General features: G+C 44.2%; 3 protein-coding genes across 6 annotated transcripts in view; 1 reads left to right on the forward strand and 2 right to left on the reverse strand.

The window, feature by feature from the left end:
* RSPRY1 (ring finger and SPRY domain containing 1) overlaps positions 1–10,549 on the reverse strand; it is a 34,465-nt gene extending 23,916 nt beyond the window's left edge. Inside the window, exon 1 of one of the 2 annotated variants that reach the window (XM_028739274.2) lies at positions 10,305–10,549. The gene's annotated coding sequence lies outside the window, so the exon portion shown is untranslated. Of the gene's footprint in view, positions 1–5,942; positions 5,962–10,304 lie in introns of those variants that run through there. The other variant, XM_028739275.2, reaches the window with a different exon arrangement.
* A 325-nt stretch (positions 10,550–10,874) lies between these two features.
* PSME3IP1 (proteasome activator subunit 3 interacting protein 1) lies at positions 10,875–23,820 on the forward strand. Its single transcript, XM_077931835.1, has 7 exons — positions 10,875–10,971; positions 13,405–13,545; positions 16,196–16,294; positions 16,743–16,893; positions 19,744–19,875; positions 20,763–20,830; positions 22,996–23,820. The coding sequence occupies exons 2-7, from the start codon at positions 13,416–13,418 to the stop codon at positions 23,214–23,216; spliced, it is 801 nt and encodes a 266-aa protein (XP_077787961.1). The 5' UTR covers positions 10,875–10,971; positions 13,405–13,415; the 3' UTR covers positions 23,217–23,820.
* A 923-nt stretch (positions 23,821–24,743) lies between these two features.
* The window catches only part of CPNE2 (copine 2), a 78,681-nt gene continuing 77,796 nt past the window's right edge, over positions 24,744–25,628 (reverse strand). For all 3 annotated transcript variants that reach the window (XM_028739277.2, XM_077931832.1, XM_028739276.2), the window contains one exon: positions 24,744–25,330. In XM_028739277.2, the coding sequence (XP_028595110.1) occupies positions 25,223–25,330 (108 nt within the window). In that variant the 3' untranslated portion in view covers positions 24,744–25,222. The remainder of the gene's footprint in view (positions 25,331–25,628) is intronic.

The following is a 25,628-nucleotide window of genomic DNA, read 5'->3' on the forward strand; positions in this document are numbered from 1 at the left end:
AAATAAAAATAAAAATCAAGGAGCCAGACACCTATGGATTTCAGCCTAGCCCTCCATATACCATGTTGCCTCTTCTACTATGCTTTATTTGAAAATAAGTGTATTCTGATATTCCAGAAAGCTTACCAAAAATAAAAATGTTATCTAACTATCAAAAAGCAGGATAAAGAACCCCACACAATTCAAGTTGCCCAGTCAGTTTCCATTAGCATTATGCCCCGAAACAAATGGTAACTTGTCAACTGATGGAGGAAATGGCACATAAAGGTCTATGAAGAATTATCTTGCTCTGAAGAGAGTGGAAACGAAACCCACAGCCTAGTAAGCTGCCCAGGTCCAGCTGCCAGTGGTGGCCCCTCCCTCCTCTAACTGTCACCCAGGAAATCTTTGCAGAACCACCCACTCTGCAGCAGAGCAGAAAAGAAGTTACCATCACAGCTTCTTCTAAACAAACAGTTGCCTTTTGCATTGGTGGTTATTGTTGTTTTTAAAAAATCAGTTCTTATTATTGTAATAATGTTTATATAAACTGCTTTGTGACGTCTGTCTGAAAACCAGCATAGAAATACCTTAAATAAGACCAGGCCAGTGGAGGGAGGAGAGTGATGGGGATGGTGGAGGGCTCAGAACTTGCCTCCCAAAAGCAAGCCAGATGCTGGCACTGGCACTAAGTTGGCTGCCATATTTGGGTAACCATAAAGCTCTTCTGAGCACGGGGTGGCAAAAGGAGAAAGGAGGAAGAGATGTAACTTCATGACAGATGGCCCTCCACAGTGAATGACTGGAATGCATCAACTGGCTTAATTAAAAAAAATGCAAGATGCTTGTAAATCTTTAAAAAACAACAACAGGGAAGAGTGATACCGAGAGCTGAACTTTCCATATAGGTTGGTCCTTCCTTCCTTTAGACCAATTCACACCACTATATTGCAAGTGGCATAGCTGTAACTATCAAAATAACCTGCTTTTGTGAAACCACCACTTATAAAAGCTTAGTCATAATATGAAAACTACAATTTAATGGAACAAGGTACAATTTACCTGGATGATTATCAACCCAAAATCCTACCTGAACCAACCCGAGTAAGGTGTAGGAAGTACTAATCTATGTGAAAACTCACATTTAGCCCAGTGATGACTAAAACCCAAGCTTTCCACAGGAAACTGTCTTATTCCAAGTCAGACCATTGGTCCATATAGCTCAGTATTGCTTACATTAACTGGCAGCAGCTCTTCACAATTTCTGATAAGATCTCGCCCAGCGATACCTGGAGATGCTGGGAAGTGAACCTGAGATCTTTTGCATGCCACAGCCCTGTTGACAATACACACCTGTGACAGCAGGTTCAATGCCTGTCTTGTTGTTTTGTCCACCTGTAAAGCTATTCTAATATCAAATTATTAAGGAATAACTGTGAGTGGTTTGGAGCTGGCAAATAAAATCTAAGACTCTTAGAATAACTTGTTTCTAAACAAGAATGAGAACTAATTTTTCACTTGTTGGTTACAGTTAGAATTTCTACCACTCTCTATTGGGAGAAAATAAGTGCTCTACTGATTAAATATAGAAGTGGGGGTCAATTATATAGTGAGGGTCAATTATTAGTCATATTGATCCATCATACATGAGATATACCATTCGCGTGTATGACTAATATATATATAATCACACAGCCTGAAAGTCAGTATATTTAGATCATCCAGCACATCAGTGCGTAAGGCAGAAGAAGGGGAGGAACTCAGTTTCACAGATTCCTAGAGGCTGAAGCATCAAGTCAATCATCTTGAAACTTCATAACTTACAACAATCCATGAAATGACTGTGCACTTAGGATGAAGGTACACCGATGCAAACCTATTAAAGTTGTTCCTCTGCCTTATTTTTCCCTAAACTGATACAGGCTATATAACAGCACACATAATTTGGTTTCAAAGCACAATGTCCAAGTTTCTCTTAAAATCATGAGGAGCCAACTCATGGTGTAAAACCAGTGAATTAGCACAGTACTCAACTAACAAGGGGAAACTCTCCTCAGTTTGCCAGTTTCCTGAAAAAGAAGTTCTACACATGCTGCAAAGACAAAGATAAGCTGCAAATGCGAAGTTAAGTAGCCCTTACAGAAAGCAAAACTGCTCTGTTGGGCACTCAATTCATAAACAAGTTATTTGTGAACCAGCCATCTTACAGCTCACAGTAAATAGTCTATGTAACTTCAGCTGCCGCCCCACCTTAATGCACTTTAGATATATACAGGTTGAACAGCTAATTTGATTGAAGTGACTGTATTTTTCCTGTATTTTCCACTTAAGTACATCAACCTATAAAGAACACAGCCAGCCAATTTCTAGCTTCTCGTTTGTTTAAGCTTTGTCTCACATATGCCACATACCCCTCTACCCCTCTACAGAGACAGAACATTTCTGGCACTATGGAAGCTATGAGTCAGTCCCTTGTGAAAAGACACGGGGAGCGGGGGGGGGGGGGACGACGATGAGGGACTGAAGTGTATGCAACACCTTTCCTTATCAGCTCTCAACTTACTCTACCTCTGTAAGAGAACAAAACGCATAGCATGAAGTTCAACTACACTGTCTGATCACCACAAGGATTTCTGTTTGCATAACATGACTTCCCCACCTCCTCCCCCTCTGTGCCCTTGCCAAATCTGCTCAGGAGTGTTAGGGGAAACCCTAGAACAGACTTAGGTGACACATAGCGTAAGGACGGGGGCATAACGTTCTGTTGCACAAGCAGAAATCCTTGCACTGATGAGACAAGGTAGTTAAACACCGTCCATCCAATGCATTTTGTTCATGTAGCGCTATGATGGATACAACCCATTATGTATAACTTACCACATAAGATTGTGCTTTCTATATATTTATGAAATTTGGAAATATAGCAGCTTTAATTTTGCTCACACAAATAATTTCCAAACCATCATCCAATAAAATTCACAGCCCTACATAGTTGCAGTAACTTGCTGTATGAACAAACCAGTGTGTTAGTGGCCAAGAAATGCATTGGGAACCAAGGGTATCATTCACAGGTCTGGAAAGCATTGCACAGTACAACTTAGAAAAAACAACAACTTCCAAGCAAGGGTTTTTGGCCCTACTATCAGCAGGCCTTGCGTGGTCTGCCTGTCTGACAGTTCAAGAACTCCCTTCAAATAGCCAGAATGCTTTTGGTCACCTCTGCTTATCAGAGGAACACACACATTGGGAAGTGCTAATACAGTACTGATGAAAACTAGACTTGGCTACTGCTAGTTCTGTGAATCAAGGAAGCAGCACGAGGACTCCCAAATACCAGCCTCTTTCAGCTGCTCTCTGTTAACTACTACAGCACATGTATTTTTAGCAACATGTTTGCCAACTGATTGCATCAGACACAAATTCTTCCAGCAAGAGTTCTATTTTTGTGGGCTCCAGGCACAACACTAGAAATAAATACCTTTTGACACCTGATACTCTCCTTTTCTTAGCACGTACACACAACACACACACAGAGAATGCCTACTATGAGCCAGCGTAACAAAATAAAGACTTAAAAGAACACTTGATTTTTCTACACAATAATCAATTTCTCAGAAACTCTAGGAATGAACTGCCACCCTTTGTGAAAAAAGCTGGTCTCCTCATTGAATAGCTAACCTCCCCCTATATTCCAATTCATAATATTAATAAGTGCAGAATTCTAGCTTCTGCAAATACAGGCGTATACCACTTGAAACAGAATATGAAGTATGCAAATTTGGTTCCTTAATTTACTGAACAATTCTAACTGTAGAATGCACATTTCCCCTTGTGCACTGCCTGAAATAAAAAGCTGAACAGGCTTGCTCCACAGGCACTATTTCTATGGGAAGGTCTCTAATAAAAAGACATCCACGCTCATAATTTTAACATGTTATCCAATGTAATCTATATGATCATCCCACCAAATTTTCCTGGTCCAAACAACTCGGCAGAGGTGGTCAGCTAAGAACTTGGCTGGAAACGGTTTTGAGCGCAGGCGCCTCTAGAGTAAGGAGGGAAGGAATCAATGATTCACAGCCTCAAGTGTTTCCTTACACTCAACCATAATCACCTCATTGTGGAAAAACCCTGCCCACTCTGAATTCTTGCCAAGAAGCCAAAGTTGAATACAGGGATGACTTCAACCTTTCAGTTTCCAGTCTTAACTCAGTAATAGCTGGATTTTCCCCTCACCCATCGTAAATACATAAAACCCATAGCTCTAAGAGAATCAACTCACAGAAAGTTAACACAGAGATGCTGTTTGCATTTCAAAGAGAGAAAATGTGGCTTGACTGTTTCTGCAAAGAAAACAAGAATGCCCATGTGCAAACTGGATTTTGGGTCTGGTTAAACCTCCCTATCATACTATGCCGGAAACTTCTTCGCATTCTGTTATTAAACTTGCATGAATCATAAAGAGCTTGACAATTTTCTGAAGTGTAAAAATTACTGTTTAAAAACCAAACAGTAATATGCAATTATAAGAACCTTATTTTTGGTTTTCTAAGTGTAAATTTGCAATTGGCACCTGAGAAGTTTCTGTTTTGGAGACTCAATGGTCCCCATGTACAAGCTTCCCCAGACCCTCCATTTAAAACAAAAAATAGCCCTACTAACAAAACACCAACTATTCATTTGCTTTATGACCAAGAATGGTGCAGTCTAAATCTTAGATTATATTTGGAGTTACTCTCTTGAAATCCTACTTCCTAGAAATAGGGCACATTTGGTAAGCAAACACTGCAAATCATTTTTCATGTATGATTGACATCAGTTTTATCCACAATCCAAACTTAGGGTTTGCTGACGTGTAGGTCATAACTGCAGAGGGGTTTCTTAAACGGAGAAATATATCTGCAGTGCTTGGCTTGGAAGTGGGAAGTACAAGTACAGCAAACACAATGCAAGGAAAGCTTGGCCATTTCTTCAACTTTGTTTTCTAAATGAAGTAAAATAAGCAAGAGAATTACATCTCTAGTCTAGGTCACTAGAATATTTCCTTATGCAAATCATTCCACATTACCAGGCGCACATTAACATGAAACTGAGCTAAAAGGTTTAGAAGATTATAATTTCATTAAATCTCCTATGGAAGCCAATTCTCAAGTTTGGGTCACAATCATATGACATACTTTTAAGAAAAGGTGGGGAAATTAATTAATTGATTGATTTAATTTCCTACCTAGTCTTCAACATAAGGTCTCAGAGAGAGTTAAAACAATATACCGGTAATATACAATTATAAAAATGGATAAAATTGCTATAATTATAAAACTAGTAAAACCATTTTTAAAAAAAACAGGGCAGAATGATATAAATTCAACAAAAGAGGTGGGTCCCACAAAGTAGAATTAAAACTTAGGTTTAAGAGGTGCATTTTCACCTGTACAATAAATATTCCAGACTCATTTCTGCAGGGAGGAAACTCCATAATTTAGGGCCTGCCACAGAGAGAACCCTCTTCTGGACCTGCATTTCTGACCAGTGGAAGTATTCAAACAGTCTTCAAGGGATTCCACACACAGAGCACATTGCAATAGTCCAGTCTGAACAGTATCAGGGCGTAGAGTACACTTGTCATCTCTCTCCAAAAGGGGCCATAGCTGGAAAAAAGGCACTCCAGGTCACCAAGGCTACCTAAACCTCCAGGGGCAGTAGTGGATCTAGGAGCACCGCCAAGCTATGAACCAGCTACTTCCAGGGCCCATCCAGAACAGGTAATCTCCAACCTCCTAGACTCAGCAATTCAGAACACACAACATCTTTGTCTTCTCAGGATTCACCTTCAATTTACTGGTCCACATCTAGCCTCCAAGCACTGGTCTGTTATGGGCCATCACACACGTCTATGTATCTGAATGGTGCTGGAAAGTTGACTAGAAAGAAGCAATGCATTGGTGAAAAATAAGTTAACTCACTTATCCTCAATGTCGGCAGCTGATACAAAGGGGTAGAGCACACAATCTCCTGTACTGCACCAACTGCTAGGAGCTGAAACAGACCAGGAAAGAGGGCTCAATAGAGGTTCTAGCCAAGTGACTGACTCACTTGGACAAAGGCTAGACTCACGAGGTACAGGCAGCAGCCAATTAGGCCAAGCTTCACCACTACAGCTTTGTTCAATGCTAATCCTGGTTGGGGCAGGAAGATGGATTTCCTACCCTTCCCCCTAGTCATTTAAGGTGTAGTAGCTCCACAGGCTACAAAACCAACTACACAGTGTGAGTGTCATGGGTTATGAATCTATTTGCATACTGAACTGTTCAATTATGCCCAGGCCAATGGACCACTCAGTCCCTATGGCAAAAATGCTTCTGTCTGAGCAATTGTTAAGTTCTTATTTATTTAAGCAATGGCAGGGGAAGCCCTAACGCTTCTGCCCCAAAGTACTGTACAAAAATTCTTGGTCAAATAACCAAACCAAACTGTGTGTTGGATTTAGTCACACAAACTAGCAGGCATGACTAAAAAGTTGTTCCTGTGACTCAAGAGCATACAGACTGGAAACCTTATTTATACAAATATTGCTCATTTGGGCCTATATCCTGGACCCTCCCCACTGTACTACCAACCCCACCCCACTTTATTCATAACCATTAGCAGAGAGCATCCCTCAGACTAATTAACAAAGATGATGTTTTCCCATGATATATCACTATAGGTGAAAAGTGTGTTTGGAGCAAGGATGTGAATAGTTGAAGAATCCATGAGGAAGGATGCAGTGTCTGTTCACACATCACACTTGAATGAGAGGGTTCCTGCCTACAAGGAACAGGACACCCAACGTGAGGGGCAGAAGGCAGGCTCCAGACAAACTAAGAACAAATCTCACTCAGCTATTTTGTTTGGAATAAGACAAACCACCATCCCAGTTCAGATGACTTGCCAAGCCAAAACATGGCTTAGCTCACAGTAGCACTAGAGGCGGAGCACCCTGGGAACCCATGCATTGATGTGAAGCCATGGTTTAGGATGAAGCTTAGCATCATGTGCAGAGTGAGGCACCATTCAAAACTCTGAGCAGCATGCCTTCTGTCTCATAAAATGTGGGAGCAGAACACAGTTCTGCCCATACCATCTAGGCAGCCAGCCACTAATCTCCCTCAGAAATCACCTTGCTCATCTAAAGTATGAATTTCTAAACTCTTGATGATAGAAGTACATTTTTTTACTGAGTTTAAAATGAAGAAACACACTTCATCGTCAAACTTCAAAAGGTTTAGAGCGCGCAAGAGTAAGAATTGCGCTACCTGTAGCCCAGCATATTCCTGCAAGAATTGTGCCTCTGGGCTTGCTTTTTGTCAGGCGGCAAACCCAGAGCACTGACTGGTGGAGGGATGCAACAGGCAAGGTAGATAATTCTGCAGCATCAGAAGTGGCTGAATGATCCAAACAAAGACAAGGCAGAATTACCCACCTCCATAGAAGGTGGAAAAAGGAAAGCCAGAGGCCTCCCTTCAATGGATCATGCAGACTGCCTTCTGTGGGCGGGCACTCTGGGCTCTCAAAAAGGTTTCTATAATTATGAAAGAACACATACAATTTGGGAATTACTAATCTTAAAAGCGAGAGGAAATCAGCTGCTAGTCTCCCCTAGAAACTGCCTGGCTCATTACACAGCAGAACACTCACTCCAACCTGAAGTGCCTGTCGTCCTCCCTCATCCCTATTTTAGCAGACAACCTCCACATAGCTTACCAGTACCATCTTATCTCCACAGGAAGATTCCTGTCCTCAGGCTCTCTCATATGCCATTCCTCATTTCATTTCAAGTTTGCCCTAGTCCCCAGGAATCTCTGACTCATCGCCAGTACATCCCCAGGTCTCCAACCTACTATTTTAAACTCTAAGGAAATCTCATTTTCTAGACAAGACGTATTCAAGATTATATAGCAGGGATAGAGAACCTGTGGCCCTCCAGATTATGGTGGCTGCCAATACCCATCAGCTCTAGCCAGCAAAGCGAATGGTTGGAGGACCACATACTCCCCATCCTTGTTACACACTATGTTACCAATCCATGTATTCATTCATTCAAATTTTAAGTCACCATTCAACATGATTACAAACAAAACCCTCTATTTTAAAACACTTCCAAAAGAATGCAGCAAATTTATAACCATAATTAAAACTTTTAAAATACAGCTCAGCAAGTGAACAAACAAAACAAATCAATATTAGCAAAGAGGGTTAAGGGCTAGTAAAAGTCAAGCTATTTTCCCCTCCGTACTCAAAACACTATTATGTTTGGCAACAGAAAAGTGGCCGGATTAGTTATTCCTTAAGGAGCAACAAACAGCCTCACTCATTTAGCTGCACCTATCACTAGGACAGAGGAGTGGTGAAAGTGAGCTTAGTATTGTTTCATACTGGAGGAAGAAACTGAGAAGAAAATTGTAATCACCACAGATTTAAGCTTGGCCCAGCTCACCCACCATAATAAAGAGCAGGTCCAAGTGGAATGTTGTTTATCTTCTTCCTACCAGCATGCAGAGGAACTATACCATGATCCCTGGTTTAGTATTACATAAAAAAAACAGTGATCACTGTGATTTACTTTGCTCCAACAAAACATACCAAGCAAGCCAAGAACAAACCTTGGCTACAGATGGCGATTTGCTGGGAGTGAAACAAACCATGCAGCCTGGGTTCGTGGTTTGCTTCTTCCACATGCAAGCAAGGAGGAGTAAGCAGGTGTGCTGAACTAGCGAAGGGTAAGCCACAGCTACATCATGCTGGAAGACATTGCTTCACACCCTCCCATGGCAGATACTACACATTCAAAGATTCCCGTTTCTTAAACCTCAGGCACAAAAAGGACAAAGACCATTATCATTGCCTAGATAAGCAGCACCAATGTCCATGGCTACATCATTACAAATGATAACTGCTGCTACTTTAACTATAGTGCTTTAGAGCATTCAAACCACTTCACATAATTTTTCTTAGCAAACCAAAGTAGGCAATCCTTCACAAGGAGGAAACTGGGCAGTTCACAATCCTCTACCACAGCAACCCAAAGGCAAGAAATGCTAGTATTGACACTGCTACTATGAAGCAGAACCCAGGTAAATGTGCTAGGACAAAGAGTATGAATGTGTATACACTAGAAAGCCATCTTTAACAGAAGGGAGTCTATTTGTAAGAAGAGCTGCACCCTGAAGAGCTGCACTTAAAACAGTAGCTTTCGTCACTGTTATTAATGACATAATTATGATTACCGTTATCATTGCAAACGACACCTTAGAGGGTAGCACTGTGCTGCAGCAACACTATTTGTTAGTCTTTAAAGGTACCACAAGGCTCTTTTGTTTCTGCAACAGTCCAACACCACTACCCTTCAGAAAGCTGTTATCCTAATGTAAGCAATAGCAACAATACTGTGTATTAATTGCATGCATGTGTGTTATCATGAAAGTCAGATGTGGCTCAACTTTCTTGGCCTGAGGGCCACATTCACCCTCAGCCAACCCTCTGAGGGCTGCATGGCAGTGGTGGGTGTGGCCACCCCACACTCTTGTGTGTGCACTCTCTCACACACAGCCACACCTCAGGTAATCCATACCAACTGTCCATTTCTACACCCATCAATCTGACATCTGAGGAAAACTCTGAGGATTTGCAGGCACACCAGGCTCAACCCACTTTAGTGCTGCATCTACTTTAGTTCCAGTTTTCTTTTTGCTGTCACCACCCAAATTAGCAAAATCTTGTGGGGAGGGAAGGGAGAGTGTGGTGGTGGTGGGGAGAGCAGATCAGGCCCCCAATCTGAGGGCTAGCCACCCATAATGTAAGCCATGCATTAGATACTAAAATGATGTAAGACCATGCATATGTATGATATGTATACACACACTTGTGTCACTATCACCTGTGTATTTATGTATATGCATACGTACATATGTGTGGATCAGTTATGCACATTTGTTATCATAGAGAGAGAGAGAGAGATTAAATAGATCACACACGCACAAAGGCATTGTACACATGCAGGCTCCTTCCCACCCTCAGCCCCACTGCCAGGACTTTCATCATTGTCACAATTTCATCACTGTCACAATTACAGCGTTAAGACACTATTAAAAACACAATTTAAGAGAAATTATCATCCCCTTGTGCGCTGGGCTTCTCCCCACTCGCCCATCCACCCGCAGGGCCCTTTCTTCGCTCCTACTTCAAGATCAGGATCAGGCCCTGCCCTCCCCCCGCCCCTCCACTTCCTCCCCCGGCCCCCTCCCCTCCCTCTCCTTCCCCGCCAGGCGCCCCTCCTCTCAACTCACCTCAGCCGCTCCACGCTGGCTGCCGCCTTCCATTCAGCCCGTCAAGGCCAGAGAAGAAGCGCCGTGCTGGCGGCGGGCAGTGGCGGGGCGGCCTCTTTGTGCCACCGCGCGCCTATTTCTCCTCAGCCAGCGGCGGGAAGGAAAGGCGGCGGCGGCGGCGGAGCAAGAGGCCTCCGCGGACCCTCCCCGTTCCGAGAGCGAGCGCGCCGCGGCTCCGCCCACCTCCCCGCCAGGCCGCCGCCGCTCCTCGCTCCGTATCCCCAAGGCAACTAGCCACGCCCCCTCCTCTTCGTCGCTTTCCACTCACGCGGCCCATTCTCAAATTGCTAGAAGCGAAGCTCCGCCTCGCCGCTCGGAAGGGAGGCTGGCCAATCCTAAGCGCCCGCCTGTCCCTTCCCACCCCTATTATTTTTTTAACCAACCCAGTCGCAGACGCCGCTTTCAGGACTCGCTGGTTTGTTTGCGACGGAGGCGTCGGTTGGCTGGATCGATGGGTGAGGAAAAGGAACGCGGCGTTCGATTGGGTGACTCGGAGGCGGAAGAGGCGGGGAGACCGTGGGGGTAAAGGGGGCGGGGCTGTCATTGGTGCGGCTGGGACTCTGTCCACAAAGGTGGGCTCGGGAGGAAGAGGAAGGAAGGCCCCGCTGGAGGGGTCCATGGCGGAGAGGTGGGTGTCGCGGGCCGCCCTCCGGCTCTAGGAGGCCGTTGAGACTGGGGGGAGTGCGGGGATGGTAACTGGAATAGCGAAATTATTTATTAATAATGAATGATAATTAAAATAAGTTATTAACAAGATATTCTATCCTACTAGTAGTAATAGTAGTAGTGCTGTTATTTATTTATTGCCCGCCACTCACCCTTAGGCCACAAGGCGGGTTACAGCGTTAAAACACAATTTAAAAGCAACTTATGGATGGACCCTCGTCCTTACAGTTTTCTTAAAATCGAACGTCTGGACCCACACAATGAGGATGAATATTACTTATAATACCGATGAAATGCTGTTGATAGCAGTGCCATTGTTTATTAATGCTACTACTTAGAAAAATTATTTAAAGCAATATATAAAATTTCTTTAAAAATATGTTTTCTCAAGGTGGCCTCTAGTTAATGGGATATGCATTTAAGAAGCAACATCTGCAGTTATTTTCAACTTAAAAACAGGATTTAACTTAAAAGCCTTTTGCACTCACTCCCGTAAAAAGTCGTATTACTGTTTCAGATGGGGAGTAGTTTAAAATCCAGCTTCTAATTACAATTAAAAGCAGATTGATATAAAAAGGTTTTTAAAGCTTTCAAGCAAGGAGTGTTACATATGTAAGGCACCTTGTTTGTTTAAGAGGGAACCGCTGTGACATCTGTACCTTCCTCAGGTTGTGAACAGTAAGGGGGCAAGTAATTGCACTCATTGCAGTCTTTTTTTCTAACCAGGGGAACCTTTTTAAGTGTGAAGGAATTTGAGTGAAATAATTCACATTGATGAGAGGTATTCTAGCTAAAGGGATCTGTAAGGAGCCAGTAGGCCAGCCTTTTCTCAGGTGCAAGCACTGGTTGACTTAATTCATGATTGGAGTCACCTGCTTGCTCAGAGCAGCTGCATCCTGGCATTAAAAACTGCATGCTGGCTCAGCTTCTTTACATTACAAAGCTGTTTTATCCTGTGTGCAACACCTGCAGATCCATTGCTGAAACTCCAAGGTCTATGTAAGACAAAATAAATTATGCACTGAAAAATAAATGATGTAAGCAGTGCTGTTTTGTTCAATATATGTGTAATTTAGCTCAGCTTCCATTTTCACATAATGGAGAATAAAATTCTATTGCTACGCATGGAAGTGAGAGGAGGTGATGGCCACTTTTTTAAAAGGGGGATTAGACAATTCAGTAGAAAACAAGGTTTGTCAATAACGACAAGTCATGATGACTATACAGTGGTACCTCGGGTTACATACGCTTCAGGTTACAGACAACTCTAACCCAGAAATATTACCTCGGGTTAGGAAGTTTGCTTCAGGATGAGAACAGAAATCGTGCTCCGGCAGCGTGGTGGCAGCAGGAGGCCCTAGGTACCACTGTATACTGCTGCCAAGATTTGTGACGGTGTGTCTCTCAACAGTTACTGGGAGCAATAGCAGGAGGTAGCTTTTGTTTCAATATCCTGCTTATTGACTTTCCAGAGTCGTCATCGTGTTGGCCATTGAGGACAATGGGATGCTGGGCTAGATATGACTTTAGTCTCGTATTGCAAGGCTTTTTAATGCAATTCATATAATATGCATGAAGAAAAACATGGCATGGAGATGGCTACTATGTAGACCCTGTAAGAGTAAATGATGTCTGTTTTTGACAAACATGTTGTCCTGTTTTGTTGCTGTGAACAGCAAATGGTGGAAGTTTACAGGTGATAGTCCTGACTTTTCTGTTAAGAAGGAACTCCTGTTTCTGATTAATGGGGAAAGTGGGAGACTGAATTTAGCATTTCAGTCCATAGAACAGAGAGGGAATGTATCAGGTCCTCCACTAAACTTCCATATCTATTGAAGGCAGCAGATGTCTGGAAACTTAGCAGCACTGTGGGGTCACTTCTTCCACAATCCATTTGTGGTAAATGCTCCACATGTCAAGTCCAAGTAGGAGACAGTACCACTTTAGTGCTTGCTATAGGGCATATACTGCCTCCTTCGTGCCTTCCCGTAGTTCATTGTGCTTTGCCTCTGGTCTTCTGAGGTAGGGGGAATTAGCAGTGGTACAGCATAGTAGATGTAGGCGGGGATATTGTAGGCATGCTTCTGACTCTAATTTATTTCTCACTGAGCATGGTCTACACACAGTGTATTTGGACAGTGCCATTGCAGGGTGGGAATTTACCGTACTGAATACTTCTATGTGAAATGTACCTCCCTCTAGAAACTGTGTGTCAAGGACATGGGGGTCTAGCCTAGCCTTCTACCTGAAAACTGGTTTCCTATATGCATGGATTGCGTTACGGATTATTTGCATGGCAGTGCACTGCATGGCCAGTTCTATGCCAGAGAGTTCAGTGTGTCTCTATACGTAGGGAATAGAGACTGTCCTGCTCCTAACTCTCTTCTCTGCACAGGCTGCTCCACAATGGATGGAGGAGAAGGTAGTGCCGACCTCGTGATTAACAAAAGGTTTGTGTCTGAAGCGGAGATAGAAGAACGGCGCAAGCGAAGGCAGGAAGAATGGGAGAAGGTTCGGAAACCCGAAGACCCGGAAGGTATTTGACTGTTGATTGGGGAATTGCTGAATAGAGAGGTAGCAGGAGAGCTCAGACTACCGTTACAATAACAATCAATCCCTCAAAGCCTGCTCTGCCTGAAACTCCTCCACATGAGAGATTGTTAGAAGTTGGAAGTTATCCATCTCCACCTTTTCCTATCTAGCCACAGGTAGCTTATCTGTTGTCGTGGGATATTTTACCTCTAGTGAAATGGGGCCAGAACATCCTAGGGTTCTGGGAGACAAACCTTTTTCAACAGTCCGTAGTACAGTGGTACCTTGGTTCTCAAACGCCTTGGTACTCAAACAACTTGGAACCCAAACACTGCAAACCTGGAAGTAAGTGTTTCGGTTTGCAAACCTTTTTCGGAAGCCAAACATGCTCTGTTTTGAGTGTTGCGCTTCTGATTTGAGTGCCACACTTCTGCTTTGAGTGTTACGCTGAGGTCTGCCTGTTTTTGCTATTTTGCGTCTTTGTTTTGGGGACTTTTTTGTTTTGTTTTTGGGACTGTGTGAAACCCAGTTCAACTGCTAATTGGTTGATTGTGTGACTGTAGTACATTGTTTATTGCTTTCATTATATGGATCAATGGTCTTGTTAGATAGTAAAATTCATGTTAAATTGCTGTTTTAGGGGTTGTTTTTAAAAGTCTGGAACGGATTAATCCATTTTGCATTACTTTCTATGGGAAAGTGTGCCTTGGTTTTTGAATGGACTTCTGGAACGGATTAAGTTTGAGAAGCAAGGTACCCCTGTACAGGGATACCTTGGTTTAAGAACTTAATTCATTCTGGAGGTTCATTCTTAACCTGAAACTGTTCTTAACCTGAGGTACAACTTTAGCTAATGGGGCCTGCCGCGCTGCCACCACACTTTTCTGTTCTCATCCTGAAGCAAAATTCTTAACACGAGGTACTATTTCTGGGTTAGCGGAGTCTGTCACCTGAAGCTTGTACAAAAACAAATTGCAAGAGCTTCTAAGGACTTAGTGGGACAGAGTAGGATCAAACGGAGACTAAAGACTGTTTAGGCATGATTCAAACACTCAGTTGTTACTTTTTAGCACAGTAATGATGAGGAATGTGTTGCAATTTTTGAAGCATTTAATATTTTGTTATGTAAATATTAAAGGAACAGCTCTGTAAAGCAGGTCAGCACTATTTTATTAATGCAGCGGGGGTGGTGGAATGGGACATTGAAACTGGTTAAGAGCCATTTGCCTGAAGCAGGGATAGGGAGCCATAGGTTGCCTTTCCATCTAGCCTGACCCCTTCTCCAAGTTCCTCCTCTCCGCCTTTGGCTGAAGAGATCTGTTGCATTCCTGATTGGCAGGAGCATCAGAACAATGGGGAGTGGTGGAAGTAGCACGGCTGCCCCTCTCTTCTCCACCAATCAGATGAGTAGTATCAGGGAGGGGTGGTTGGGTTAACTTTCCCACTCCCTCGTTCCAATGGCAATCTTGAACACTGCGATTTAATTTGAGGAAAAGTGTTGTAGCAATATGAGGTGGACCTTCACTGAGATTACAGGGAAGGAAGGGGGAGTGGTGTTAGTTGGTGGTGGGTTTAGGTGGTGGTGGGTCCCACCTCCAGTATATGCCCCTTCCTTGCTGCTTTTTGTTTCAGCTTCCATGGCCTAAAGCCACCAAGTGAGTTCATAGCAGATGTGAGATTTGAATCCAGGGTTTTTGCTCTGCTGTTCAGCTTTGCAGCCACGTTGCTGCAGCAGCTTGCTGGGGTGTTAGGGAGCAATGTTTTGGAGGTCCTGTGGTTAGAGCATCTGTTTCACAAGCAGAAGGTCCCTGGTTCAACTTCTAGAGGCATTTCCACATAGGACTCACAACAGCCCCTTCTTGAAATCCTGGAGAGCAACAGCCAGTCAGCGTTGACAACACTGAGCTGATGGGCCAATGGTCTGACAGCTTCCTAGGCTTCTGTGCTAATAAGGAGGAAGAAGCAGTTGAATGTGCTGAGAGGGGCAGCCTTGCACAAAGCAATCTCTTGAAAACAGCAGAGCATAAGGGATGGAGAATTGGCTGCATTTTGCTCCCCCTGTGATTCAGGAAAAGTTCATCAGGGCGAGTTCTTGTTGAGTGTTTGTTGTTGGGGCAACATTTTGATTTGGAGAAGATACATTAATGTTACTCCCATTTGGGTTAAGCTTTTGCTTTTATATTGTTGGCCTTGCTACGAATGAGTTGTTTAATCTGCATGCATATTTATACAATGTTTTCCTTACCCTTATTTGTTATGTCTTGTAATTGTTTGTGAGTTACCTTGCTGTATTTTATTGTATAAACTTTTCTGAAGTTGGAGCCACTTTGAGCATGGCTTACCATGAGAGTCAAACAAATAAACTGTCGATGAAACTATCAGCGAAGTCTGATAAACCTGGCTTGTAAAGAGCCACTTGCCTATTGCCTGTAGTCAGGATCCCTTTCAGGTGACAAATAAAGGGATCTTCACAGAAGTCGCTTCTCATTTCCTTTTAGTCCAAAAGTGGCTAGCGGGTAGCAGCAAGGCAAGTAGACCTGGAATGTCTCTGAGATTATTGGCAAGGCTGCCAGAGACTGTACTGGGAGCAAGTTTTATCTCACGTACCTTTCAAAGTGGCCACCTGTACAACTTCTTTCTTCTCCATCTCCCAGAATGCCCCGAGGAGGTGTACGACCCCCGCTCGCTCTACGAAAGGCTCCAGGAGCAGAAGGACAAGAAGCAGCAGGAGTTTGAAGAGCAGTTCAAGTTCAGTAAGTTCCAGTAAGCATCTTTGTGAATCCTGACACAGGGGAGCCGCATTGAACGGCTTCAGTACCTTTTGTGAAAATCCTGTCCTGAGCAAAGCAGGCCCCTATATCTCTGAGCTCCTTGAAGAATTCTGAGAACATGACAACTTCTGGGGACAAGAAGGAACAGGAGCCTGTCTGCCAAAGTACTGGCAGAAGAGGGGATGTCCTGGATCCATAACATAGCTGAGCCATTGCTAGCATGGCTGCCTACCTGTCCACTTGTCTCTAGAGGCTAGAAGAGATCACGTGTTCCCAGCTCCAAAGTTTGGGGCAGAAGGACCTCCTGTTAAAGCACTGCAGTGTCATGTGGATCAGAATAGAAATGTGCTGCAGAGGAAGGGCAAGATGGTGCTGGCTTTGCAGCTAAATGGCTTATCCAAGTCTGTTCTCCTGTCTCCTCCTCTTTCAGAAAACATGGTCAGAGGTCTAGACGAAGAGGAGACCAAGTTCCTCGATGAGGTTTCTCGGCAGCAAGCGCTAATAGAGAAGCAGCGGCGAGAAGAGGATCTCAAGGAGCTGAATGAGTACAGAATATCCTTTGCATTGAAGCACTTCCTATTGTAAAGTCGGAAGTAAGAAGGGGCAGGTGGCTTGTTTAGCACTCAGGTGCGGTTTGGGATGTCGTGGTGATCTGAAGAGCTGGAGCTTAATTTCCACAGCCCATTTCATTTTTTACTAGAGCTGTATTCTCGCTTTGCTATGGATGAATTTGAGAACAGAGCTGGTGGGTTTGTTATTCGGGATGTGTTATACTTCAATAATTATATCTGGCTGTGAGTGGAAACAGGAGAAGGGCTTTTGAAGATGTGGCAACAGGTTGGTGACTAGCACATTTGTTTTGGTGGCCTGCCATTACTTGGGGTCACCTAACCCCTCCACATCCCTTTTGTGAGTTTGTTCACAGATCAGAAAGGAATCTTTTTGTGCTTGGCATCCTGGGAATGGGCAAGCATTGCTGGTGACCAGATTTGTAGACTTTTGGAACTGAAATTTTCATCTGGGCTTGAAGCTCTTGTGGCTCTGGTAGCTTGGCTGATTCTTCTAAGTGTGGATATCGAGTGGGCAGCCTCCAGGTTCTAGGGACTACAACTCCCATCATCCCTTGCCACTGGCTGTTCTGGCTTGGGCTGATACCCTGGGAGGCTCTAGGCCTTGCTGATCTATGTGTTGCCCTGTCCACAGTACTTTTCGCAGGCTCTACTTCAGAGCCTTCCCTCATACCACCCCTTTCTTCCATATCTTTCCCAGCACCCCCCCCTCCACATTTGAACTCATCAGTTTCTTCACTGAACTTCTCTGGTCTTGACCTGGGAACCATCTCAGAAACTCAAATGTTGACTGTGCTGCCTTATACAGAGTGAAGCCAGTGACCCACCTAGCTTGGTATTCTCCACACTGGCAGACAGGGGCTTTCCAAGGCCTCAGGTGCTGATCCTTCCCCAGCCCCCCTCAGATGCTAGAAATTGAACCTTTCATATTGTGTATGAACTACCCGTTTGTAACTTTTACTGAGTTCCTTAATGGGTAAAGTTGGTCAGAGTGACTCATTCTGTGCTTGAATGGTGTGAATTTCACCCCAAGCCCTGTTGGAATATGGTGGGGTTTGTGTGAGTGTTAACGCTCACCCACCCACCCACCCACCCACCCACCCATTATTTCAAGAGGCATGTTTGGTATTTGAGGCTCTCCACCAGATGGTGCCAGAGAGCTTCCTTTAGCAGTACTGTTGAGCATCTCAAAAAAAACAAAGCCAGTAATATATATATTTTTAAAAATACAGACAGCATTAGCTTGTTGGGAGGGAGAGTATTATCTGCACTTTAAAAAAGCATGCATTTTAAATGGAAAGTTGTATCCAACAAAGTTCTACTCAGAGTAAACATTGAAACTGGGAAGTGCAAGTTCTTAAAGTCCATTAACTTCATTTTTTTTTTTATAATAAATTTTTATTAGTTTTCCATAAATAAAGAATAAACAAAACAAAAACATAGACATAAACAAACAAAAACATGACTTCCCCATACCACCCCTTTTCTGCATTCTTGTTTCAAGATTTTTCAGCAACCCTCTGATCATAACTTAAATATATTTCATGTATTTAACTTCAGTTAGTTATTAATACAACTGTAGTTCTTTATCTCTTATAACTCTGAGCCCCTAGTTTTCCAAATTAGAACAGTTTTTAAGATAAACTTTAAATTTGTTCCAATCTTCATCCACCGCCTCTTTCCCCCGGTCTCGAATTCTGCCAGTCATCTCTGCCAGTCCCATATAGTCGATCACCTTCGTCTGCCATTCTTCCAACGTGGGTAAATCTTGCGTCTTCCAATACTTTGCTAAAAGAATTCTTGCTGCTGTGGTGGCGTACATAAAAAATGTCCTATCCTTCTTTGGCACCATTTGGCCCACCATACCCAAGAGAAAGGCCTCTGGTTTTTTAACAAACGTTCTCTTCAGAACTTTTTTTATTTCATTATAGATCATTTCCCAGAAAGCCTTAATCTTCGGGCAGGTCCACCAAAGGTGATAGAAGGTTCCCTCCGTTTCACTGCACTTCCAACACTTGTTATTGGGCAAATGATAGATCTTTGCTAACTTAGCAGGAGTCATGTACCACCTGTAGATCATTTTCATAATGTTTTCTTTTAAGGCATTGCATGCCGTAAATTTAACACCAGTGGTCCATAACTGCTCCCAGTCTGCAAATTCAATGTCATGCCCAATGTCCTGTGCCCATTTAATCATATTAGATTTCACCATTTCATCTTGAGTATTCCATTTCAACAGCAAGTTGTACATTCTTGACAAATTTTTAGTATTGGGTTCTAACAGTTCTGTTTCTAATTTTGACTTCTCCACCTGGAAGCCTTTCTTTCTGTCCTGTTTAAATACTTCATTTATCTGTCGATAATGTAACCAATCTCTCACCTTAAATTTCAGTTTCTCCATTAAAGTCCATTAACTTCAGTGGGTCTACTCTGAGTAGGACTCGAATTGGATGGAAGCCTACATATTGGATGTCACATCTAGTGTGGCCCTAAGTAAATTTGGGGAAGGTGCTTCAGGAATGTGACGGGGGTGGTTAGATTTTTATCTGGGTAGCTGAATGATGCCAATTACTATAAAATCCATTGGTGCTTAATTTATTTGATAACTGATTTTATTTGAGTAAATAATTACTCAAATTCACTGGTGTTCCTGATGGAAAACAAATCCACAAAGATTGGTTTCCATCTCCCCCTGTGCAGTTTCTCTTGCCTCTTCTAAGGTATTGGGGTTACTGGTACCCTTGCAGCCTGGCAGGACTGGGACTACAGGCGCTGATCTAAGGGCATGTTTGGCTGCTCTGGATTTCCTGCACATCCGCCAGTCCTCAGGTTCCACTTGGTCCTTAACCTTTGAGTCCACAGCACTTTGTCAAAGGTGGGGGTCAGTGCCGACCTGAAGAAGGAGACAGACAAGAAACTGCCAGCGAAATCAGCAGAAAACAAAAGCAAGTTCTCACAGGCAAAGCTGTTGGCTGGAGCTGTGAAACATCGGAGGTAAGTTCCCAGATGAATGAAGGTTCATTGTTGATGGAAAGTAAACAAGCTAACCTTTTGAGGCTTAAAATTGACCATCGCAATGTGGGGTGTGAAGTGGGGTAGATTCTGGGGTTTGAAATCTCTCAGGCAGAAATATACCAGGCTTTCCCATCTGAATAGGAGGTGTAAAGCCCATTGTTATTTTTTAAATTTACTGTATTTACTCAAATCTAATGCTCACCTTTTTTGGGACGCGGGTGGCTAGGGACGCGGGTGGCGCTGTGGGTAAAAGCCTCAGCGCCTAGGGCTTGCCGATCGAAAGGTCGGCGGTTCGAATCCCCGCGGCGGGGTGCGCTCCCGTTGCTCGGTCCCAGCGCCTGCCAACCTAGCAGTTCGAAAGCACCCCTGGGTGCAAGTAGATAAATAGGGACCGCTTACTAGCGGGAAGGTAAACGGCATTTCCGTGTGCGGCTCTGGCTCGCCAGAGCAGCGATGTCACGCTGGCCACGTGACCTGGAAGTGTCTCCGGACAGCGCTGGCCCCTGGCCTCTTGAGTGAGATGGGCGCACAACCCCAGAGTCTGTCAAGACTGGCCCGTACGGGCAGGGGTACCTTTACCTTTACCTTTTTAATGCTCACCTTTTTTGGCCAAATTACGTTGCGAAAATTAAGGTGTGCATTAGATTTGATGGCACATTTACATTTGCCAGCAAATACTTTGTTTGGTTTCAAGGTTTTGAAAATTGCGGTGCGCATTAGATTCAATAGCGCATTAGATTCGAGTAAATACAGTATTAGTGCTTTTTTGCCATGGCAACTCAGTGACCTACAGAACAACTTGCAGTACCCCACCCCACCCCAGTGGTTCCGGTCCTCTTTTTTGACTTTGCATTGTTTCCTTTCAGTTCAGAAGGTGCCAACAGTGTGAAAAGACTGAAACTCGATCCAGATCCTGACCATGACAAGACTCCAGGTAGGTGTGTTTGCATGGTGGGTTACGCTAGGCCTCGTATCGCCTGCTGTGCATTGGTCATGTTGCCTTCATGAACAGCTGATCAGTCAACGGGGGGGGGGGGAGTGGAGTGAAGGAGGGGTGCATTCTGTTGCAGAATATTGGGCAAAACCCATGAGGTGGCTTTCCTGGGGAAAAGTGACTCCTGATATTGCAGTGAACCTAAGACGAGCCTGCTGGATCAGGCCAGTGGCCCATCCCGTTCAGCATCCCATTCTCACAGTGGGCAACCAGATGCTTGTTGGAAACCCACAAGCAGGACATGAGCACAAGAGCCCTCTCCCCTGCATAAATTCCTAGTAGCTGGTATTTGGAAGCATTGCTGCCTCTGACTGTGGAGTACATATCACTTGTCTTCTCAAAACAATGGTGATGTCATGAGCTGATAATTCAGTGACCTCTGTCCTAGAGCAATGGTCTTAGCCTGACAGTTTCAGGTTTGCAAGTGGATTGTTTCTGGACACCTCATGGGTAGCAGATGTAGCACCAATCCCCTCCCCACCAAAAAAGGCTTCTGGATTCCTTCAAGGAGGAGAAAAGCAAAGATCTGTTTAAAAGAGGGTTGGGTGGGAGATATATGTATGTAAATTAAAGCTCAGCCCCATGTTGTGAGGGCTTGGGTTAAGGGGCATATCTCTTCATGGGGCTATGACAAATTCATGGAGGATAAGGCTTTCAGTGGCTGCTGGTCATGATGGCTGGGAATCATCTGCAGTATCTGGGACACTCACTTCCCTCTGAACCCCAGTTGTGGGGGAATACAAGCAGGGTAATGAAACTGCACCACTGTCCCGCTTGCTAGCTTCCCATCCACAGCTGGGTAGTAGCTATGGGAACAGGATGCTGGATTAACATGGGCTTTGGTTTGACCAGCAGGGCTCTTCTGTTCTGATGGGGGTCCTTGGTCTGTTCTGTAATGTTTGAAGGTAACTGAAAGGAAGTACTGAAACAGATCTGTAGCTGAAAGGCCAGCAGCATCAGCTTTGCTCACCAAGGCTGTATCCACATGGTGGTTTATTCTGCTTCCTTGTTAGTTTCTGTTTGAGCTTTCACAATACGTAAAAGGCACTTTCAGAAATCCAGCAGAATACAGTATAAAATGAGTGCTCATTTCCATGTAATTTCTTCTGTAAAAATCTGTTTGCAGGTAACATAGAAATGAGGACTACCTTCCACTTGATTTCCAGAAGTGGCTGTTACATTGTGTGAAAGAGCAAATATAACACAGAAACTAACAGCTAGGGTATTTCACCCCACCTGCCCCTCTGGTAGCTAGCTGTCATGGGGTCCCAGGCTTAGTGAAACTGTAGTGGCACTTCTGAATCAGAATTAAACAAGTGGGGCAACATGACAAGGAGGATGTCATGAACTTTGGGGGGTGGGGGTGGAATTCTATCTCTCTCTCACTTGCCACCCCCCCCCTTGGGCCATTGGAGGCATTCAGTGAGAAACCAGTTTATGGTCCAGGATCCTGTTCTCATAGTGGCCAACCAGATGCCTGTAGGAAACCACCAAGCAGGATTCAAGCACAAGGGCCCTCTGCAACAGAAGCACAGAACTGCAGAGTAGGAAGGGGCCACAAGGTTCATCTAGTCCAACCCCCTGCAATGCAGGAATCTTGAATCCACAATGCTGAGATTAGTTGCTGCCTTCAACCATGGCAGCAGAGCACAGCTGTTCACGGCTAGTAGCCATCAATACCCCTCTCTTCCCTAAATTTGTCTAATGCTCTTTTAAAGCCATCCATGTTGGTAACCATCACAGCCTCTTGTGAAAGTGAGTGCCATAATTTAACTATACACTGTGAATAAGTGCTTTTTAAAATCTGTCCTGAAAACCTTTCCTCTGGCCACACTTTCCATGCCATGCATAACTTTATAAACTTCTGTCATGCCGCCTCTTGCTCACCTTTCCTCTAAACTAAGAAGTTCCAAAAGCCTTTCCCCATAGTGGAATCTCTACATCCCTGTGGTCGTTTTGGTTGCCCTTTTCTGAACCTTTTGAGGTGAGGCAACCAGAACCATACACAGTATTCCAAATGTGGCCGCTCCATAGATTTGTCTTGGCAGCTTTATTTTCCAATCTTCCTCTCCCAACCTCCCCCCCCCCCCATGGCTCTCTTCCAGAAAAGCCGCCCTGTGTTCCTCTGAGCAGCGGCTCCGTGAGCGGCTCTGCCCTCCACTGTCCCTCAGCTGCCGTCTGCATTGGGATCCTGCCGGGCCTCGGGGCCTACTCTGGGAGCAGCGACTCAGAGTCCAGCTCGGACAGCGAAGGGACCATCAACTCCACCGGGAAGATCGTCTCCTCCGTGTTTCGGGGAAGCAACTTCTTTGATGCTCCGCTGTAGGCGTCTCCCCAGCCCCTTAGAAGCATGGGTAGGGATGCTCGTCATTTCTCTGTTTCCATCCCAACCATCCCCTAGACTCGCAACTTCTGTTCTCCTGTCTCTTATTTTCCAGAGAATACCAAAATAATGTACTGAATCAGTCTTTGTGCGTGTCTCTCTTCATATCCCCTGTCCTTCTCTCCGCTCTTAAGACTTGTGTTCAGTTTGGGAAGGGAGTACAGATTGGGGGAGACACACATCTTCAAAATCCAGAAAATCCAGAAAAGCATCCATTGTACCAACAGCAACAAAAGACTTGAGGCTTCTGAGGTTTACAGATGAGGACAGGAAATTCCTTGTATTTTTAAAAAGATTCCATGAATGAATAGATTGTTTGCTGGGGGTGTTCCAAGTTGGTTATACAAAGAAGCGTTTTTAGGGTGTAGCTGTCTGGCAGGTGCTGACATATCGGTTGGCTGTCTCTCTCTCTTTAGTTTTTAAGTACTGGTTTTGTTGTGGGGAGAGTGCAAAATCGAGCAGATGGTAATGTGGATTGTCATGACACTGTAACGACGTTTTAGTGTTGCATCTGATTAAAGAACTCCTCAATGCATTATTATTTTTACCTTGGAGCTTGCCATCTCTATTCACTTCTTATGCCTTACTTAGCTGTTTTCTCTTCAATGGAGGCTCCTGACCAGGTGTATCTCAGGTGCCCAAATTTCTTGTCAAGCAGTATGTGTGTGGGCATCTTCAGGTCAGCATTTGTCTACCTAGTGCCCTCCATATGCTTTCAACCACAGCTGACATCAGTGTTGGCTTGGGCTAATGGGAGTTGTAAGCCAGGACATCAGGCTGGCAAAAGCACTTGAGCAAACTTGGAAGCTTGACTGTACTTAATCTTCTGCAAATTGAATGTATTTTATGGCATACTGCAGGGTGTCAGCAACTAAGCCATTGTTCAAGGAAATGATGGAGAATAGAATTAAAAGCTGCTACCTGCCAATGCTGTGTGCTAGGGCTAAGAAGCATGACTCCATCACATTTTATTTTCCCCAGTACCTTTTCTCACTGTTGCTATGAGCAGTTAAGAAAGTGAAGATTCTTCCTAAACACAGGATTATATAATATGGGAAGCTTGTGCTGTGGCAAATTTGAGATTTGGATATTGTGCATGTTTGTTATATACCATTTAAAATGAAGAGAGAGCAGAATGGTGTAGAGCCAGAGAGAAAGTGGAGGACGACGAAGCAAGCAGCAAAGCCCAGGAATGGTGTGGGATGAAGCAGAAGTTGCTTCCAGGGAGCAGGGAGGTTTGGGAGACAGGTTTGAAAAAATTGTGTGTATGTATATGCCTATGTGTGCTATGCACATACTGGCCACACTTGCCACTAGCATACACACACAAGGATTGGCCAAGGGGTTATGGTCCTCAAGTTTGCCAACCCTGTTCTAGGCCACTGACTACAGGTCCCTATTGCTGCCTCACCTGTCAAACCTGAGTTGCAGAGCTCCAAACCGACCACACCAGGGTTTCATGAAGCTGCAAAGAGTCCATGGTTGTTTATTAACCTGAGTATAACAAATATAACATGTACACAGTATAAAAATGAACATTGAGCATGAGAAGTATGACACATCCATGAACTGTCCACATTTCTTTGGGCAATGGGATATCAAGAACTTCACGGCTTGGAAAGTTCTGGGCGTAAAAATTTCCTCTCATTCCACAAAAAAAAAAAAAAAAAAATCATACAAAGTACATTCAAATACTCAAAAGTTGATTCTCAGGGCTGGGAAGGGAAAATGTCCTGCATTGACAACAGTTTCCTTGGCCCAGGAATCTCTGGCCCAGTGGCTTCCCATGTTGCACTTTTGGGGTGGTCAGGGCTCTTTGTTGCGTCTCTTAAATTAAATCATCTTAAATCAAAAAGTACAAATTGTTTGAAACCACATAAGACATGCAACCTTCTGCCATCGACACGTTTGGGGCACATGCAGGCAAAGAGCAGTTTGTAGGCTGGGCCCTAGGCAGGTTCTGAGTTGATGGGCGGCAAGTTCTGGTGCTTGAAATACTGGACCACTTGTTGCGGCAGCTCCGCCAGGACAGCTTTGGCCAGGGTTTCCTTCGGTGCCTGAAAGAAGAAAGCCAGTGCAGTTCAAGCTTCTCCACCATGAAATAAAATAAATAAGTAGATAGAGTTTCACTGAAGCCACTTCACACATTCGGCCGCTGCCACGATATCAAAGCAATGTATAGCTATGCCTCTTCTCTGTATCCTGAAGGCATCCACCAAGGAGCTGTGGTCAGTGGAGTTGGTGGGGTTAGGCCAGCCTTCCCCAATCCAGTGCCTTCCGGATGTTTTGGACCACAACTCCCATCAGCCCTGGCCGATATGGGAGTTGCACTCCAAAACGTTGGTCTGACTGAGC

This window comes from Podarcis muralis, chromosome 7 (genome assembly GCF_964188315.1).
Source record: "Podarcis muralis chromosome 7, rPodMur119.hap1.1, whole genome shotgun sequence".
In the NCBI taxonomy this organism is placed as follows: domain Eukaryota; kingdom Metazoa; phylum Chordata; class Lepidosauria; order Squamata; family Lacertidae; genus Podarcis; species Podarcis muralis.

Bases quoted from the DNA above. Each gene is read 5' to 3' on its own strand.
- PSME3IP1 (XM_077931835.1), top strand. From the start codon at position 13,416: ATGGATGGAGGAGAAGGTAGTGCCGACCTCGTGATTAACAAAAGGTTT. The intron at 13,546-16,195 runs GTATTTGACTGT...TCCATCTCCCAG, and splicing joins GAAACCCGAAGACCCGGAAG to AATGCCCCGAGGAGGTGTAC. The intron at 20,831-22,995 runs GTAGGTGTGTTT...GCTCTCTTCCAG, and splicing joins TGACCATGACAAGACTCCAG to AAAAGCCGCCCTGTGTTCCT.